At 46.6% G+C, this 17,481-nt stretch overlaps 1 protein-coding gene across 1 annotated transcript in view; it reads right to left on the bottom strand.

The window, feature by feature from the left end:
• Window positions 1-17,481, bottom strand: part of sms (spermine synthase) — a 200,369-nt gene that overhangs the window by 118,813 nt on the left and 64,075 nt on the right. The window contains exon 5 of the mRNA XM_072514447.1: window positions 11,818-11,993. Within this exon, the coding sequence (XP_072370548.1) occupies window positions 11,818-11,993 (176 nt within the window). The remainder of the gene's footprint in view (window positions 1-11,817; window positions 11,994-17,481) is intronic.

The raw sequence follows: 17,481 nt of genomic DNA, 5'->3' as shown, positions 1-17,481 counted from the left end.
AGGGACGGTCAATAGAGAATTAAAGGTGCTATATTTAAATGCGCGCAGTGTACGGAACAAGGTAGATGAGCTCGTGGCCCAGATTGTGACTGGCAGGTATGATGTGGTAGGCATCACAGAGACATGGTTGCAGGGGGTTCAGGACTGGCATTTAAACATCCAGGGATTCACAACCTATCGAAAAGACAGAGGTGGGCAGAGGGGGCAGGGTTGCCTTGTTAATTAGGAATGAAATTAAATCAATAGCACTAAACGACATGGGGTTGGATGATGTGGAGTCTGTGTGGGTAGAGTTGAGGAACCACAAAGGCAAAAAAACCATAATGGGAGTTATGTACAGGCCTCCTAACAGTGGTCAGGACCAGGGGCACAAGATGCACCACGAAATAGAAAGGGCATGTCAGAAAGGCAAGGTCACAGTGATCATGGGGGACTTTAATATGCAGGTGGACTGGGTAAATAATACTGCCAATGGACCGAAGGAAAGGGAATTCATTGAATGTTTACAGGAGGGCTTTTTGGAACAGCTTGTGATGGAGCCCACGAGGGGACAGGCCATTCTGGACTTAGTGTTATGTAATGAGCCAGACTTGATTAAAGATCTTAAAGTAAGGGAGCACTTAGGAGGCAGTGATCATAATATGGTCGAATTCAATCTCCAATTTGAAAGAAAGAAGGTAGAATCAGATGTAAAGGTGTTACAGTTAAATAAAGGTAACTACAGGGGCATGAGGTAGGAACTGACGAAAATTGACTGGGAGCAGAGCCTAGTGGGAAAGACAGTAGAACAGCAATGGCAGGAGTTTCTGGGAGTAATTGAGGACACAGTACAGAGGTTCATCCCAAAGAAAAGAAAGGTTATCAGAGGGGGGGATTAGGCAGCCATGGCTGACAAAGGAAGTTAGGGAATGCATCAAAGCAAAAGAGAAAGCCTATAATGTGGCAAAGAGTAGTGGGAAGACAGAAGATTGGGAAGGCTACAAAAACAAACAGAGGATAACAAAGAGAAAGATGACGAAAGAGAGGATCAAATTTGAAGGTAGGCTAGCCAGTAACATTAGGAATAATAGTAAAAGTTTCTTTAAATACATTAAAAACAAACGGGAGGCAAAAGATGACATTGGGCCGCTCCAAAATGACGCTGGTAATTTTGTGATGGGAGACAAGGAAATAGCCGAGGAACTAAATAAGTACTTTGCCTCAGTCTTCACAGTAGAAGATATGAGTAATATCCCAACAATTCCGGAGAGTCAGGGGACAGTTGAATATGGTAGCCATCACAAAGGAGAAAGTGCGAGAGAAACGAAGGTCTAAAAATTGATAAATCTCCGGGCCCAGATGGGCTACATCCTAGAGTTCTAAAGGAGATAGCTGAAGAAATAGTGGAGGCGTTGGTGATGATGTTTCAAAAGTCACTGGAGTCAGGGAAAGTACCAGAGGATTGGAAAATCGCTGTTGTAAACCCCCTGTTCAAGAAGGGAACAAGGAAAAAGATGGAAAATTATAGGCCAATTAGCCTAACCTCGGTTGTTGGCAAGATTCTAGAATCCATTGTTAAGGATGAGATTTCTAAATTCTTGGAAGTGCAGGGTCAGATTAGGACAAGTCAGCATGGATTTAGTAAGGGGAGGTCGTGCCTGACAAACCTGTTAGAGTTCTTTGAAGAGATAACAAATAGGTTAGACCAAGGAGAGCCAATGGATGTTATCTATCTTGACTTCCAAAAGGCCTTTGATAAGGAGACTACTGAGTAAAATAAGGGCCCATGGTATTCGAGGCAAGGTACTAACATGGAGTGACGATTGGCTGTCAGGCAGAAGGCAGAGAGTAGGGATAAAAGGTTCTTTTTCGGAATGGCAACCGGTGACGAGTGGTGTCCCGCAGGGTTCAGTGTTGGGGCCACAGCTGTTCTCTTTATATATTAACGATCTAGATGATGGGACTGGGGGCATTCTGGCTAAGTTTGCCGATGATACAAAGATAGGTGGAGGGGCAGGTAGTATGGAGGAGGTGGGGAGGCTGCAGAAAGATTTAGACAGTTTAGGAGAGTGGTCCAAGAAATGGCTGATGAAATTCAACGTGGGCAAGTGCGAGGTCTTGCACTTTGGGAAAAAAGAATAGAGGCATGGACTATTTTCTAAACGGTGACAAAATTCATAATGCTGAAGTGCAAAGGGACTTGGGAGTCCTAGTCCAGGATTCTCTAAAGGTAAACTTGCAGGTTGAGTCCGTAATTAAGAAAGCAAATGCAATGTTGTCATTCATCTCAAGAGGCTTGGAATATAAAAGCAGGGATGTACTTCTGAAGCTTTATAAAGCATTAGTTAGGCCCCATTTAGAATACTGTGAGCAATTTTGGGCCCCACACCTCAGGAAGGACATATTGGCACTGGAGCGGGTCCAGTGGAGATTCACACGGATGATCCCAGGAATGGTAGGCCTAACATACGATGAACGTCTGAGGATCCTGGGATTATATTCATTGGAGTTTAGGAGGTTGAGGGGAGATCCAATAGAAACTTACAAGATAATGAATGGCTTAGATAGGGTGGATGTAGGGAAGTTGTTTCCATTAGCAGGGGAGACTAGGCCCCGGGGGCACAGCCGTAGAATAAAAGGGAGTCACTTTAGAACAGAGATGAGGAGAAATTTCTTCAGCCAGAGAGTGGTGGGTCTGTGGAATTCATTGCCACAGAGGGTGGTGGAGGCTTTAAGACAGAAGTTGATAAATTCTTGATCTCGAGGAATTAAGGGCTATGGAGAGAGAGCGGGTAAATGGAGTTGAAATCAGCCATGATTGAATGGTGGAGTGGACTCGATGGGCCGTATGGCCTTACTTCCGCTCCTTTGTCTTATGGTCTTATGGTAGATGATCTTGCAGACCCTTAAGAGGCCCCTATTTACTCTTTTGCCCTTTATGTATTTGTAGAAGCTCTTTGGATTCTCCTTTGCCTTATCTGCCAAAGCAAACTCTTGTCCCCTTTTTGCCCTCCTGATTTCTCTCCTAACTCTACTCTGACAACCTCTCTACTGTTTAAGGGATCCACTTGATCCCAGCTGCCGATGCATGACATATGCCTCCTGCCCCTTTTTGACCAGGGCCTCAATATCCCGGGTCATCCAGGATTCCCTAATTCTACCAGCCTTGTCCATCACTCTAAAAGGAATGTGCTTCCCCTGAACCCTGGTTAACACACTTTTGAAAGTCTCCCACTTACTAGCCACCCCTTTGCCTGTCAACATGCTCCCCCGATCAACTTTTGAAAGTTCTTGTCTAATACCATCAAAATTAGCCTTGCCCCAATTTAGAATTTTAACTTTTGGGCAAGACATATCATTCTCCGTAGCGATTTTAAAACTAATGAAATTATGGTCACTGGTCCCAAAGTGATCCCTCACTAACATTTCTGTCACCTGCCCTTCCTTATTTTCCAAGAGGAGGTCACATTTTGCCCCCTCTCTGGTCAGGCCATCCACATACTGAATGGAAAATTCCTCCCAAATACACTCAACAAATTTCTCTCCATCCAAGCCTCGAATGCTATGACGATCCCAGTCAATGTTGGGAGAGATGGGCAGCACGGTAGCACTGTTGTTTCACAGCGTCAGGCTCCAAGGTGCGATTCCCGGCTTGGGTCACTCTGTGCGGAATCTGCACGTTCTCCTATGTCTGTGTGGGTTTCCTCCGGGTGCTCTGGTTTCCTCCCACAAGTCCCGAAAGACGTGCTGTTAGGTAATTTTGACATTCTGAATTCTCCCTCAGTGTACCCGAACAGGCGCCGGAGTATGGCAACTAGGGGCTTTTCACGGTAACATCATTGCAGTGTTAATGTAAGCCTACTTGTGACAATAAAGATTATTATTATTATAAGTTAAAGTCCCCAACTATTATCACCCTATTTTCATTGCAGCTAACTGTTCTCTCCTTACATATTTGCTCCTCAATTTCCCGCTGACTATTTGGGTGCCTTTAGTACACCACTATCAAAGTGATCTGGGTCCTTAAGGGGGAGGGGGAGCAGCCCCAAGTCATGGTCCACATTGGCACTAACGACATTGGTAGGTAAGGGGACAAGGATGTCAGGCAGGCTTTCAGGGAGCTAGGATGGAAGCTCAGAACTAGAACAAACAGAGTTGTTATCTCTGGGTTGTTGCCCGTGCCACGTGATAGTGAGATGAGGAATAGGGAGAGAGAGCAATTAAACACGTGGCTACAGGGATGGTGCAGGCAGGAGGGATTCAGATTTCTGGATAACTGGGGCTCTTTCTGGGGAAGGTGGGACCTCTACAGACAGGATGGTCTACATCTGAACCTGAGGGGCACAAATATCCTGGGGGGGAGATTTGTTAGTGCTCTTTGGGGGGGTTTAAACTAATGCAGCAGGGGCATGGGAACCTGGATTGTAGTTTTAGGGTAAGGGAGAATGAGAGTATAGAGGTCAGGAGCACAGATTTCACGTCGCAGGAGGGGGCCAGTGTTCAGGTAGGTGGTTTGAAGTGTGTCTACTTCAATGCCAGGAGTATACAAAATAAGGTAGGGGAACTGGCAGCATGGGTTGGTACCTGGGACTTCGATGTTGTGGCCATTTCGGAGACATGGATAGAGCAGGGACAGGAATGGATGTTGCAGGTTCCAGGGTTTAGGTGTTTTAGTAAGCTCAGAGGAGGAGGCAAAAGAGGGGGAGGTGTGGCGCTGCTAGTCAAGAGCAGTATTACGGTGGCGGAGAGGATGTTAGATGGGGACTCATCTTCCGAGGTAGTATGGGCTGAGGTTAGAAACAGGAAAGGAGAGGTCACACTGTTGGGAGTTTTCTGTAGGCCTCCAAATAGTTCGAGGAATGTAGAGGAAAGGATGGCGAGGATGATCCTGGATAAGAGCGAAAGTAACAGGGTAGTTATTATGGGAGACTTTAACTTTCCAAATATTGACTGGAAAAGATATAGTTAGAGTACATTAGATGGGTCGTTTTTTGTACAGTGTGTGCAGGAGGGTTTCCTGACACAATATGTTGACAGGCCAAGAGGCGAGGCCACGTTGGATTTGGTTTTGGGTAATGAACCAGGCCAGGTGTTGGATTTGGAGGTAGGAGAGCACTTTGGGGACAGTGACCACAATTCGGTGACGTTTACGTTAATGATGGAAAGGGATAAGTATACACCGCAGGGCAAGAGTTATAGCTGGGGGAAGGGCGATTCTGATGCCATTAGACTTGACTTGGGGGGGATAAGGTGGAGAAGTAGGCTGCAAGTGTTGGGCACACTGGATAAGTGGAGCTTGTTCAAGGATCAGCTACTGCGTGTTCTTGATAAGTATGTACCGGTCAGGCAGGGAGGAAGGCGTAGAGCGATGGAACCGTGGTTTACCAAAGAAGTGGAATCTCTTGTTAAGAGGAAGAAGGAGGCCTATGTGAAGATGAGGTGTGAAGTTTCAGTTGGGGCGATGGATAGTTACAAGGTAGCGAGGAAGGATCTAAAGAGAGAGCGAAGACGAGCAAGGAGGGGACATGAGAAGTATTTGGCAGGTAGGATCAAGGAAAATCCAAAAGCTTTCTATAGGTATGTCAGGAATAAGCGAATGACTAGGGAAAGAGTAGGACCATTCAAGGACAGGGATGGGAAGTTGTGCGTGGAGTCTGAAGAGATAGGAGAGGTACTAAATGAATATTTTTTGTCAGTATTCACTCTGGAAAAAGATAATGTTGTGGAGGAGAATGCTGAGACCCAGGCTATTGGAATAGATGGCATTGAGGTACGTAGGGAAGAGGTGTTGGCAATTCTGGACAGGCTGAAAATAGATAAGTCCCCGGGGCCTGATGGGATTTATCCTAGGATTCTCTGGGAAACCAGGGAAGAGATTGCTGGACCTTTGGCTTTGATTTTTATGTCATCATTGGCTACAGGAATAGTGCCAGAGGACTGGAGGATAGCAAATGAGGTCCCGTTGTTCAAAAAGGGGAGCAGAGACAACCCCGGCAACTATAGACCAGTGAGCCTCACGTCTGTAGTGGGTAAAGTCTTGGAGGGGATTATAAGAGACAAGATTTACAATCATCTAGATAGGAATAATATGATCAGGGATAGTCAGCATGGCGTTGTGAAGGGTAGGTCATGCCTCACAAACCTTATCGAGTTCTTTGAGAAGGTGACTGAACAGGTAGACGAGGGTAGAGCAGTTGTTGTGGTGTATATGGATTTCAGTAAAGCGTTTGATAAGGTTCCCCACGGTAGGCTATTGCAGAAAATACGGAGGCTGGGGATTGAGGGAGATTTAGAGATGTGGATCAGAAATTGGCTAGCTGAAAGACACAGGGTGGTGGTTGATGGGAAATGTTCAGAATGGAGTTCAGTTACAAGTGGCGTACCACAAGGATCTGTTCTGGGGCCATTGCGGTTTGTCATTTTTATCAATGACCTAGAGGAGGGTGCAGAAGGGTGGGTGAGTAAATTTGCAGACGATACTAAAGTCGGTGGTGTTGTCGACAGTGTGGAAGGATGTAGCAGGTTACAGAGGGATACAGATAAGCTGCAGAGCTGGGCTGAGAGGTGGCAAATGGAGTTTAATGTAGAGAAGTGTGAGGTGATTCACTTTGGAAGGAATAACAGGAATGCGGAATATTTGGCTAATGGTAAAGTTCTTGGAAGTGTGGATGAGCAGAGGGATCTAGATGTCCATGTACATAGATCCCTGAAAGTTGCCACCCAGGTTGATAGGGTTGTGAAGAAGGCCTATGGAGTGTTGGCCTTTATTGGTAGAGGGATTGAGTTCCGGATTCAGGAGGTCATGTTGCAGCTGTACAAAACTCTGGTCCGGCCGCATTTGGAGTATTGCGTACAGTTCTGGTCACCGCATTATAGGAAGGACGTGGAGGCTTTGGAGCGGGTGCAGAGGGGATTTACCAGGATGTTGCCTGGTATGGAGGGAAAATCTTATGAGGAAAGGCTGATGGACTTGAGGTTGTTTTCGTTAGAGAGAAGAAGGTTAAGAGGAGACTTAATAGAGGCATACAAAATGATCAGGGGGTTAGATAGGGTGGACAGTGAGAGCCTTCTCCCGCGGATGGAAATGGCTGGCACGAGGGGACATAGCTTTAAACTGAGGGGTAATAGATATAGGACAGAGGTCAGAGGTAGGTTCTTTACGCAAAGAGTAGTGAGGCCGTGGAATGCCCTACCTGCAACAGTAGTGAACTCGCCAACTTTGAGGGCATTTAAAAGTTTATTGGATAAACATATGGATGATAATGGCATAGTGTAGTTTACATGGCTTTTGTTTCGGTGCAAGATCGTGGGCCGAAGGGCCTGTACTGCGATGTATCGTTCTATGTTCTATGATCCCTTCTTATTTTTCTGTTCTACCCATATAGACTCAGTGGGCAAAACCTCAGATATATCCCCTCTCAGTACTTCCGTATTATTCTCCCTAATTAAAAACGCAACTCTCCCTCCTCTCATTCTATCTTTTCTATAGCATCTGTACCCTGGAACGTTGAGCTGCCAGTCCTGCCCCTCTCTTAGCCATAAGAACATAAGAACTAGGAGCAGGAGTAGGCCATCTGGCCCCTCGGGCCTGCTCCGCCATTCAATGAGATCATGGCTGATCTTTTGTGGACTCAGCTCCACTTTCCATCCCGAACACCATAACCCTTAATCCCTTAATTCTTCAAAAAACTATCTTTATCTTAAAAACATTTAATGAAGGAGCCTCAACTGCTTCACTGGACAAGGAATTCCATAGATTCACAACCCTATGGGTGAAGAAGTTCCTCCTAAACTCAGTCCTAAATCTACTTCCCCTTATTTTGAGGCTATGCCCGCTAGTTCTGCATTCACCCGCCAGTGGCAACAACCTGCCCGCATCTATCCTATCTATTCCCTTCATAATTTTATATGTTTATATAAGATGCCCCCTTATCCTTCTAAATTCCAACAAGTACAGTCCCAGTCTACTCAACCTCTCCTCGTAATCCAACCCCTTCAGCTCTGGGATTAACCTAGTGAATCACCTCTGCACACCCTCCAGCGCCAGTACGTCCTTTCTCAGGTAAGCAGACCACAACTGAACACAATACTCCAGGTGTGGCCTCACTAACACCTTATACAATTGCAGCAGAACCTCCCTAGTCTTAAACTCCATCCCTCTAGCAATGAATGACAAAATTCCATTTGCCTTCTTAATCACCTGTTGCACCAGTAAACCAACTTTTTGTCACTCATGCACCAGCACACCCAGGTCTCTCTGCACAGCAGCATGATTTAATATTTTATTTAAATAATAATCCCTTTTGCTGTTATTCCTACCAAAATGGATAACCTCACATTTGTCAACATTGTATTCCATGTGCCAGACCCTAGCCCATTCACTTAGCCTATCCAAATCCTTCTGCAGACTTCCAGTATCCTCTGCACTTTTTTCTTTACCACTCATCTTACTGTCGTCTGCAAACTTGGACACATTGCACTTGGTCCCCAACTCCAAATCATCTCCCCAACTCCAAATCATCTATATAAATTGTGAACAAGTGTGGGCCCAACACTGATCCCTGAGGGACACCACCAGCTACTGATTGCCAACCAGAGAAACACCCATTAATCCCCACTCTTTGCTTTCTAATAATTAACCAATCCTCTATCCATGCTACTACTTTCCCCATAATGCCATGCATCTTTATCTTATGCAGCAAACTTGTGTGTGGCACCTTGTCAAAGGTTTTCTGGAAATCCAGATATACCACATCCATTGGCTCCCCGTTATCTACCATACTGGTAATGTCCTCAAAAAATTCCACTAAATTAGTTAGGCACGACCTGCCTTTTATGAACCCATGCTGCGTCTGCCCAATGGGACAATTTCCATCCAGATGCCTCGCTATTTCTTCTTTGATGATAGATTCCAGCATTTTCCCTACTACCGAAGTTAAGCTCACTGGCCTATAATTACCCGCTTTCTGCCTACCTCCTTTTTAAAACAGTGGTGTCACGTTTGTTAATTTCCAAACCGCCGGGACCACCCCAGAGTCTAGTGAACTTTGGCAAATTATCACTAGTGCATTTGCAATTTCCCTGGCCATCTCTTTTAGCACTCTGGGATGCATTCCATCAGGGCCAGGAGACTTGTCTACCTTTAGCCCCATTACGGTAGCATTGTGGATAGCACAATTGCTTCACAGCTCCAGGGTCCCAGGTTCGATTCCCGGCTTGGTTCACTGTCTGTGCGGAGTCTGCACATCCTCCCAGTGTGTGCGTGGGTTTCCTCCGGGTGCTCCGGTTTCCTCCCACAGTCCAAAGATGTGCAGGTTAGGTGGATTGGCCATGCTAAATTGCCCTTCGTGTCCAAAATTGCCCTTAGTGTTGGGTGGGGTTACTGGGTTATGGGGATGGGGTGGAGATGTTGACCTTGGGTAAGGTGCTCTTTCCAAGAGCCGGTGCAGACTCGATGGGCCGAATGACCTCCTTCTGCACTGTAAATTCTATGATAATCTATGATTAGCTTGCCCATCACTACCTCCTTAGTGATAACAATCATCTCAAGGTCCTCACCTGTCATAGCCTCATTTCTATCAGTCACTGGCATGTTACTTGTGTCTTCCACTGTGAAGACCGACCCAAAAAACCTGTTCAGTTCCTCAGTCATTTCCTCATCTCCCATCTCATCCTCTAAAGGACCAAATATTTACCTAAGCCACTCTTTTTTGTTTTATGTATTTGTAGAAACTTTTACTATCTGTTTTTATATTCTGAGCAAGTTTACTCTCATTATCTATCTTACTCTTCTTCATAGCTTTTTTAGTAGCTTTCTGTTGCCCCCTAAAGATTTCCCAGTCCTCTAGTCTCCCACTAAGCTTTGCCACTTTTCTTCAATTTGATACTCTCACTTATTTCCTTAGATATCCACGGTCGATTTTCCCTCTTTCTACCGTCTTTCCTTTTTGTTGGTATAAACCTTTGCTGAGTACTGTGAAAAATCGCTTGGAAGGTTCTCCACTGTTTCGCCATAAAGTCTTTGCTCCCAGTCTACCTTAGCTAGTTCTTCTCTCATCCCATTGTAATCTCCTTTGTTTAAGCACTAAACACTAGTGTTTGATTTTACCTTCTCACCTTCCATCTGTATTTTAAATTCCACCATATTGTGATCGCTCCTTCCGAGAGGATACCCAACTATGAGATCATTAATCAAAGCTGTCTCATTACACAGGACCAGATCTAGGATCGCTTGTTCCATTACATACTGTTCTAGGAAACTATCGCGGATACATTCTATAAACTCCTCCTCAATACTGCCTTGACCGACCTAGTGAAACCAGTCGACACGTAGATTAAAATCCCCCATGATAACTGCTGTACCATTTCTACATGCATCAGTTATTTCTTTGTTTATTGCCTGCCCCACCATAATGTTACTATTTGGTGGCCTATAGACTACTCCAATCAGTTTCAGTAATAACAATACCACCCCAGTCCCATGCCGAGTTCATCTTCCTTGCCCGTCAGGACTCTGACATTGAAATAAATGCAGTTTAATCTCCATTTCTCTTGCTCGCTACCCTGCTTTCTCAGACCATCTGTTTCGTTATTTTTTTGTACACTCTCCCTTTGTTTTATTTCTCCTAGCTTTACTGAAACCATTCTCTAAGTTCTCCATAGTCTCTGTCGTCTGTACTGTGGCCCTTTTGATTTTTAACTTTGGTTTCTCTGCTTTTCACTTCTCCTCTTACTCCCTTTTGTTTCTGTCCCCACTTCAATTCCCTCGGACTTCCTGCATCTGTTCCCATCCCCATTAGTTTAAACCATCCCCAATAGCACTAGCAAACACTCCCCCTAGGACATTGGTTCCAGTCCTGCGCAGGTGCAGTCTGCTTTGTACTGGTACTTCCTATTGTCATGTGAGAGTACCTTTAAGAAATGGGTGTTTATTACTGCAGTGGTGTCAGAGAGTGGGTGGAGCTGTGCTGTGTCAGCTTTTTACTTTCGTTTTTGAGCAGGCTGCAGGGTGTCTTTTAGTTTCGTTTTCAGTGTTGGAGCTGAAGCCAGACAGAGGTGTACTGCTGTTCTCTCTGCCATCAAAAGACTATCTCTTGATCATTTGGTGAATTCAGAATTATAAATGTTCTCAGTAATCAATGTAAACCTAATGTGCTTCTGTTGAAAGGTGTTTCTTCGATCTTCTGGATGTTATTTGGAAAGTTATTAAGGATCACTTAGTGTTGTATTCTTTGGGGGTTGTATTTGAATTGATGGTTGCTAAGATGTTCACTATGTTTTAAAAATGTTAACTTGATTATCATAGATTATCATAGAATTTACAGTGCAGGAGGCGGCCATTCGGCCCATCAAGTCTGCACCGGCTCTTGGAAAGAGCACCCTACCCAAGGTCAACACCTCCACCCTAGCCCCATAACCCAGTAACCCCACCCAACACGAAGGGCAATTTATCATGGCCAATCCACCTAACCTGCACATCTTTGGACTGTGGGAGGAAACCGGAGCACCCGGAGGAAACCCACGCACACACGGGGAGGATGTGCAGACTCCACACAGACAGTGACCCAAGCCGGAATCGAGCCTGGGACCCTGGAGCTGTGAAGCAATTGTGCTATCCACAATGCTACCGTGCTGCCCGTAACATTGTTTTTTTTTTTTAATACTTTTCTATTTCTGCTGTACCACACCTGTAGAGTGAGCCGTGTGCTCCCCATACCACAATCTATTAAAAGTTGTGGGTCAGCTGAACTCCATGATACACTTTGGGGTTCTCTAAACCCTGGTCCATTCCACTATGCTGTTACTTCCTATTCCATATTAGGATCAGATAATACTTACTAATATCACCATTGAGGATCAGAATATTTCCAAACTGTTTTGAATGGACAATCTTGATGTTTTGATATGCAGAATCTTCATCATAAACAATATCATCAATGTCATACTCAACTAATCGACCATCTGCAGTGGGCCAGTACCTATCAATGGTTCCTCCTCTTACGATGGCGGGTAACCTGGGGAAAGCAACATGCAAATGAATTAACTGGCATTTATGTTCACCTGAATTATATCAATTGGGCTGCCCCCAAAGCACTTCACATCCAACTATGCAGTCACTGAATTTGGATTTGTTTATTGTCAAGTGTACTGAGGTACAGTGAAAAGTATTTTTCTGCATGCAGCTCAAACAGATCATTTAGTACATGAAAAGAAAATATGTAATAGGTCAACACAAGGTGCACAATGTAAATACACAGACCCCGGCATCAGGTGAAGCATACAGGAGTGTAGTATTACAAAGAACAAAGAACAAAGAAATGTACAGCACAGGAACAGGCCCTTCGGCCCTACAAGCCCGTGTCGACCATACTGCCCGACTAAACTACAATCTTCTACACTTCCTGGGTCCGTATCCTTCTATTCCCATCCTATTCATATATTTGTCAAGATGCCCCTTAAATGTCCCTATCGTCCCTGCTTCCACTACCTCCTCCGGTAGTGAGTTCCAGGCACCCACTACCCTCTGCGTAAAAAACTTGCCTCGTACATCTACTCTAAACTTTGCCCCTCTCACCTTAAACCTATGCCCCCTAGTAATTGACCCCTCTACCCTGGGGAAAAGCCTCTGACTATCCACTCTGTCTATGCAATGAGAACAAACCGAGTTTATTCAACCGCTCCTCATAGCTAATGCCCTCCATACCAGGCAACATTCTGGTAAATCTCTTCTGCACCCTCTCTAAAGCCTCCACATCCTTCTGGTAGTGTGGCGACCAGAATTGAACACTATACTCCAAGTGTGGCCTAACTAAGGTTCTATACAGCTGCAACATGACTTGCCAATTCTTATACTCAATGCCCCGGCCAATGAAGGCAAGCATGCCGTATGCCTTCTTGACTACCTTCTTGACTACCTTCTCCACCTGTGTTGCCCCTTTCAATGACCTGTGGACCTGTACTCCTAGATCTCTTTGACTTTCAATACTCTTGAGGGTTCTACCATTCACTGTATATTCCCTACCTGCATTAGCCCTTCCAAAATGCATTACCTCACATTTGTCCAGATTAAACTCCATCTGCCATCTCTCCGCCCAAGTCTCCAGACAAACTAAATCCTGCTGTATCCTCAGACAGTCCTCATCGCTATCCGCAATTCCACCAACCTTTGTGTCGTCTGCAAACTTACTAATCAGACCAGTTATATTTTCCTCCAAATCATTTATATATACTACAAAGAGCAAAGGTCCCAGCACTGATCCCTGTGGAACACCACTGGTCACAGCCCTCCAATTAGAAAAGCATCCCTCCATTGCTACCCTCTGCCTTCTATGGCCTAGCCAGTTCTGTATCCACCTTGCCAGTTCACCCCTGGCAAGGTCAGGTCAGTCCATAAGATGGCCATTTAGGAGTCTGGTAACAGCGGGGAAGAAAGTGTTTTTGAGTCTGTTCATGCTTGTTCTCAGACTTTTGTATCTCCTGCCTGACGGAAGGAGTTGAAAGAGTGAGTAAGCCGGGTGGGAGGGGTCTTTGATTATGCTGCCCGCTTTCCCAAGAAGGCAGCTGGAGATGTAGATAGAGTCAATGGATGGGAGGCAAGTCTGTGTGATGGACTGGGCAGTGTTCACAACTCTGTAGTTTCTTGCGGTTTTGAACAGTTGTCATACCAGGCTGTGATGCAGCCAGATAGGATGCTTTCTGTGTTGCATCTGTAAAAGTTGCTAAGAGTCAATGTGGACATGCCGAATTTCCTTAGTTTCCTGAGAAAGTATAGGCGCGGTTGTGCTTTCTTGGTGGCGGCGTCGCCGTGGGTGGACCAGGACAAATTTTTGGAGATGTGCACCCCTTGGAATTTGAAACTGCTAACCATCTCCACCTCGGCCCCGTTGATGCTGACAGGGGTGTGTACAGTACTTTGCTTCCTGAAGTCAATTACCAGCTCTTTAGTTTTGCTGGCATTGAGGGAGAGATTGTTGTCGCTACACCACTCCACTAGGTTCTCTATCCCCCTCCTGTATTCGGACTCATTGTTATTCGAGATCCGACCCACTATGGTGATATTGTCAGCAAACTTGTAGATGGAATTGGAACCAAATTTTGCCACGCAGTCGTGTGTACACAGGGAATATAGTAGGGGGCTAAGTACACAGCCTTGCAGGGCCCCGGTATTGAGGACTATTGTGGAGGAGGTGTTGTTTATTCTTACTGATTGTAGTCTGCTGGTTAGAAAGTTGAGCATCCAGTTGCAGAGTGAGGAGCCAAGTCTTAGGTTTTGGAGCTTTGATATGAGCTTGGCTGGGATTATGGTGTTGAAGGACGGAGCAGTAGTCACTAAATAGGAGTCTGATGTCGGAGTCCTTGTCGAGATGCTCTAGGGATTAGTGTAGGGCCAGGGAGATGGTGTCTGCTGTGGACCGGTTGGGGTGGTATGCGAATTGCAGTGGATCAAGGCATTCTGGGAGTATGGAGGTGATGTTCTTCATGACCAACCTCTCGAAGCACCTCATTATGACCGAAGTCAGGGCCACCGGATGGTAGTCATTGAGGCACGTTGCCTGGTTCTTCTTTAGCACTGGTATGATGGTGGTCTTCTTGAAGCAGGTGGGGACCTCGGAGCGGAGTCAGGACAGGTTAAAGATGTCCGCGAACACACCTGCCAGCTGGTCCGCGCAGGCTCCGAGCGCACGACCCAGGATCCCGTCCGGACCCGTTGCCTTCCGAGGGTTCACTTTCAGGAAAGCCGATGATCTGACTTTGGAAGCGGTGATGGTGAGTATGGGTGTGTTATGGGTTGCTCGACAGCGGATCGTTGGTTTCCTTCTTGAAGCTTGGAATGTATTGAGTTCATCGGGGCGGGGTGCACTGCTGCTGGAGATACTGCTCGGCTTCGCTTTGCAGCCCGTTATGTTGTTTGGGCCTGGCCACAACCGCCGAGAGTCTGTAACGCCAGTCTGTGACTCTAGTTTGGTCTGATATTCTCTCTTGGCATCTCGGATGGCTTTGCGGAGGTCGTATCTGGATTTCTTGTATAGGTCAGGGTCGCCTGACTTGAACACCTCAGACCTGTCCTTCAGTAGGGAGTCAATCTCGCGACTGAGCTATGGTTTCCGGTTGGGGGAACGTACATCCTGGTTTTTTTGGCACGCAGCCGTCCACACATTTGCTGATGAAGTCTGTGACGGTAGTGGCATACTCATTTAAGTTGGTCTCTGAGTTCTTATTTTTAATATTTTTATTAGGGTATTTGGAAGTTTTTATAATAATAACAGCAACATAGGACAATAAACATTTCCACCCCCATCCCAATCTTCACACACCCCAACCATAAAACAACAGTCTGGCCCTCTCCCCTCCCCGGAATTCTGCTTCTGCTGACATTTTAATTTTCCCCGAGAAAGTCGACGAATGGCTGCCACCTCCGGGTGAACCCAATCATTGACCCTCTTAAGGCAAACTTTATTTTCTCGAGACTGAGAAACCCAGCCATGTCACTAACCCAGGTCTCGACACTCGTGGCTTTGAGTCCCTCCACATTAATAAGGTCCGTCTCCGGTTACCAGGGAGGCAAAGGCCTAGAGACCTGCCCCTTTTGCCCCCTGAACTCGCGGCTCTTCCGACACTCCAAAGATCGCCATCTCCGGACTCGGCACCACCCGTGTTTTTAGTACCGTGGACATTGCCTGAGCAAAACCCTGCCAAAACCCTCTTACGCTTCGGCAAGCCCAAAACAGGTGGACATGATTTGCTGGGCTTCCCACGCACCTCGCACACCTGTCCTCTACCCCACAAAACTTGCTCATCCGGGCCACCGTCATGTGTGCCCGGTGGACTACCTTGAATTGCATCAGGCTAAGCCTGGCACATGATGAGGATGTATTAACCCTGCTTAGGACATCTGCCACAGACCCGCCTTTGTCTCTCCTCCTATAGCTCGTCTTCCCACTTGCCCTTAAGCTCCTCCACCGGAGTTTCCTCCGATTCCAAAAGTTCCTGGTAGATATCTGATACCTTCTCCTCTCCCACCCAGATACTGGAGACTAGACTGTCCTGTATCCCCCGTGGCGGCAGCAGCGGGAAGGCCGGAACCTGCCTTGTCTCGCACCTGCAGATACCTAAACCCATTTCCTGCTGGCGATTCAAATTTATCCTCCACGGCATTGAAGCTGGGGAAGCTCCAGTCTATAAATAGATCCTAATTCCTGCCCTTTGTCATCTCCGGAACCCACCATCCAGCCTACCCGGTACAAACCGATGATTATAAATAGAGGTCCAAACAGATTCTCCCTCCACTCTCTTGCATCTCCTCCACTGCCCCCAGATTCTCAGAACCGCCACCACCACTGGACTTGTGGAGTATCGGGCCGGCGAGAACGTAAAAGGTGCCGTTATCAGTGCTCCCAAACTTGTGTGTTCACATGACGCCGCCGCCATCCGCTCCCACACCGACCCGTCCCCCACTACCCACTTCCTAACCATGGCTATGTTAGATGCCCAGTAGTAACTGCAAAAGTTCGGCAGCGCCAATCCACCCTCCCCCGACCACGCTCCAGCAACACTTCCTTCACTCGCGGGTTTTATTCGGCCACACAAAGCCCGAAATAACCTTATTCACCCGCTTGAAAAAGGCCCTCGGGATGAAGAGACACTGAAAGACAAACAGAAATCTGGGGAGGACCGTCATTTTCACGGTCTGTACCCTTCCTCACCAATGATAGCAGGAGCATGTCCATCTCTTAAAGTCCCCTTCCATTTGTTCTACGAGTCGGGATAGGTTTAACTTGTGCAGTGCCTCCCATTCCCGGGCCACCTGGATTCCCAGATAACGAAAGCTCCTTCCAACCATTCTAAACGGCAGCTCTCCCAGTCTCTTCCCCTGCCCTCTTGCCTGGATCGCGAACAGCTCGCTTTTCCCCCATGTTCAATTTATACCCCGAAAAGGTACCAAATTCCCAGAGGATCCGCATAACTTCCCCCATTCAGTAGAGAAATTAGCCTGTATGACCCGCATTGCTCCGGATCCTTCTCCCGTTTCAGGATCAGTGAAATCGAGGCCTGCGACATTTTGTGGGGAGGATACCCTTCTCTCTTGCTTCATTAAATGTCCTTATCAGCAGTGGGCTCAATATCTCTGAAAACTCCTTATAGAATTCCACCGGGTAGCCGTCTGGCCTTGGGGCATTGCCCGACTGCATGTCCTCCAGCCCCTCCCTCAATTTCAATTGGGGCTCCCAGCCCTTCCACTAGATCGTCATCCACCCTCAGGAACCTCAACTGTCCCAAAAACCACATCGTCCCCTCCACCTCAGCCAGGGGTTCCAACTCATATAATTTGCAGTAATAGTCCTTAAACACCTCGTTCGCCCCCGCTGGGTCCAGGACCGTAATTCCACCTCTACTCTCCCTATCTCCCTGGCCGCCTCCCTTTTTCTGAGTTGGTGCGCTAACATTCTGCTTGCTGACTTCCGGTTGCGGCGATGCACTGCTAAGTCGCACGTTTCGGCAGCT

The sequence above is a fragment of the Scyliorhinus torazame genome, chromosome 8, assembly GCF_047496885.1.
Source record: "Scyliorhinus torazame isolate Kashiwa2021f chromosome 8, sScyTor2.1, whole genome shotgun sequence".
NCBI classification, from domain to species: Eukaryota; Metazoa; Chordata; class Chondrichthyes; order Carcharhiniformes; family Scyliorhinidae; genus Scyliorhinus; species Scyliorhinus torazame.
This window is presented reverse-complemented; position numbering and strand designations above follow the sequence as displayed.